The sequence below is a fragment of the Diaphorina citri genome, unplaced genomic scaffold (genome assembly GCF_000475195.1).
Source record: "Diaphorina citri unplaced genomic scaffold, Diaci psyllid genome assembly version 1.1 scaffold2652, whole genome shotgun sequence".
Lineage (NCBI taxonomy): Eukaryota > Metazoa > Arthropoda > Insecta > Hemiptera > Psyllidae > Diaphorina > Diaphorina citri.
The window spans coordinates 771-3,796 of NW_007380069.1; the positions used below are offsets into that span (position 1 = coordinate 771).

Below are 3,026 nucleotides of genomic sequence, written 5' to 3' on the forward strand. Positions count from 1 at the left end.
CTGGCTACATGCATGAGTACATGACTGTTGTAACCAAGTAAACCAAGGCAGTAAAAATTGCTAAAACTTCTTCAACAGATAATGAAAATAAATGGGCTTTTTTTCCTTTTAGTAGATCAAACAGGCATTTTGGGGGTGCACTCATCTTCAAAAGACTGAGGAGCTAGTAAAAATCTTAGCAAAAAGGTTAGAAAATTAATTTAAATACCTATAAAGTCAGTAGTTTAAGTGCTACCTCTTACATATATGAGGGGGAATAAAAAATCCTCTTACCTTATTCTTTGAACTTCCATTCTTGACGGCACATAGGACATTGGTGATGAACTTGCTGTGAGTTAAGCCATTTCATAATACAGTGAATGTGGAAGCAATGAGAACATTGACCCCACACAAGGGGACAATCATCACCGGGGAGTTTACAGTCCGAACAGCAGCCTTCAAAAGCAATACGACAGATGCCACAGGTATCATCATTGGCAACCCATCTCCATGTGGCAACCCCAGTCCAACCTAAGACACAATAGACACTGGGTTAACTAATAAACCAGGAAGGGGGTTTAATTTGACTTGAAGATGTAAAAATGAAACAAAAAGAAGAGAGTATTTTAATACATATAGAAAAGAATAAATCCAGATGCCCATTTTTTTTTTATTTTTTTTTTTTTTAGTAAAGAAATAAAGTTTTCCAAAAATTTCTGATTTGGGTAGTTTGTTTTCTTGGTTGTACGAAGGTGGGGATTGAAATCGGGACCTTCTGCATGGCAAGCCAATGCGTTCTTTACCACTGGGCTACATACAGTATTACATTACTTTCCTTCCTGTACACAAGGAAAGTATAAATTAAATGTCATACTGGTCTGTATTTTCCAAGTGGTCAGAAGAGGGAAGTCATTTGTAGAATAGGCCACTGCAAATATCACTGCAATTTACATAGAGTTCAGTAATATTGTTGCTGTTAAAAAGTGAAGCAAAAAAATTACTGATTGTTGTAACTATTCAGAAGCCACAACAATGAAAAAGAAAGGTCTTGACCGGGGGATTGTTTCTGAGCAAATGTATCTATCTGTCTTTGACTTGACATGGTCATGTCTCTGCTTGAAAATACTAAAACAAGACTTCTGGCTGTGGATGGTTAGATACAGATATGTAGGTGGGTACTTAGTACTTACTTTTGACTTTAACTTTCATTTTTTGAGCAATTGATGGCAAATAACATTTTCCGAATTGTCAAAACTGAATTCACTGGATCTGGATCTCGTCCCTCTGAATCTGGAGACTGATTTGGCAGTTGTGTGTGGTAGCGCTTGAATAATTAACAAATTAACACTTCACTAAATCACTAATATTCAGAGATGATAAAAGATAAAAGAATTAGGAAGCGAATGAAAAGGTGAAAAGGAAAAGTCCGAAAAGTTTGAGAAAAGATCGAAATTTTAAAAATGCAAATGCAAGTACAAAAAAGTGCATACAAAATGCAATACAAAAATAAAACAAAATAAGCGTATTTTTTTTATTCTGATAACGCATTGATGAAACAAATACGTTTAAAAATAGTTGGGTTGAACCTACCATGGGGTTGAACGGGGTAGCTTTTGATTTTGCCAGCCTGGTTACCTGGTCTGCCTTGTGAGCGCTAGGTCGCGGGTTCGATTCCCACCCTGGTTCGGTCTCGGAAGGACTGCGGCTTTCTCCTACTGTCATATCTGAACTACTTATCTCTTCGTTTTCGAGACCATAAGCTCTCCGTTGCAGGGCCGTATCCAGGATTTTGTTAAAGGGAGAGCGGAGAGTCCAAACCCTAATGGCCTGGGGGCTGGGGGGAGGTGGATGCTTCAAATTTTTTCTTTCATTTGATTCCTAATAAAATACGCCTAACTTATAGCTATCATTTTAATCAGAATACGCTTAAATTGTAGTTCCTCATTCTCCCGCATTGAGCTCGAGAGCGCTGCTAGTCTTCCCTGCAAGTGCTGCGCTCTGTAGGCGTAAAGTCAAGTTGTATTGACAAATTCACCGTAGGGGGTGTTAAGGGGAATCGGACCTATCTTGAAATCTATTCTATTTTCTATACCTAGGTATTTATTTATTTATTTTTTTTTTTTTAGTTTTTCTGTGCGCGTCGGAGTGTTTACACCGTGTGTTTTCGATTTCGTCGTTTCGATTTGAGTGTTTTTAATTAATTTATTTATTTTGGGTGTTTTATTTAATATTTTATTGTGTTTGTGCATTGGATTACCTTTTCATTTGGATTATATTTTCTTCAAACTTAATGTGTAAGTATAACACTCGGTCTAAAAGCCGTGTAAAATGCTGCCCTTTGCAAAGGTTCATTGTAAACATCCCTTCATGATTTGAGTGTGATTGGTAGGCCCACCCCTTCTATTTTGTATTTATTTAGACAGAAATCTAATGATTTATTAACGCCGACAAGTGAATAGTAAAATTGTCTTGAACACGATTGAAGTGTCGGGATAGGTACCTAGTGATACATCCTCTAAAAAGTCTAAAATAAACATTAGCAATTCATGTGCTGAAATAATTAGAATTCATATTCTACATCAGCAAGAGGACTACGAGGATTAAGCTAATTAAATCAACTTCCTGTCTGTACTATACAGACAAATGTCCCCTGCTTGTGATATAAATAGGCAATTAGAGCTTGCAATATTTTGATGGCAAGCAAGAAGATACAGGTGAAGTCATACTGGCTATGAAAATCATTGTAAACATGCATTCATTACTTACCTACTTTTGAACAGAATAAAGAAGGGAGTGAGTATACATCAGATAGTTTTTCCAAAATAAAAACATCTGGTGACTCATGCTTCTTTCAATTCCCTCCTGTAGATATGTTTTATTTTATATTTTATGGAGGTACTTAGAAGTAAATTAATTTTCACTGTTAGGTAGATACTTTTAGCTAGTTGTCTCATGTTAGCATGCTAGGCTACAGTATCATGTTGACTCTATGTTGCAAGAAAAACAGCCCTGAAAACTACATATTGAGCCAAAAAGGACTTATTGAT

The 3,026-nt window shown here is 36.4% G+C and overlaps 1 protein-coding gene across 1 annotated transcript; it reads right to left on the reverse strand.

The window, feature by feature from the left end:
- Positions 1–252: 252 nt before the first annotated feature.
- On the reverse strand, positions 253–1,451 carry LOC103519298 (anaphase-promoting complex subunit 11). The gene is made up of 2 exons (XM_008484378.3): positions 1,170–1,451; positions 253–510 (listed from the first exon to the last, which is right to left on the reverse strand). Exons 1-2 carry the CDS (start codon positions 1,186–1,188, stop codon positions 275–277), a joined length of 255 nt encoding a protein of 84 aa, XP_008482600.1. The 5' UTR covers positions 1,189–1,451; the 3' UTR covers positions 253–274.
- Positions 1,452–3,026: the final 1,575 nt, after the last annotated feature.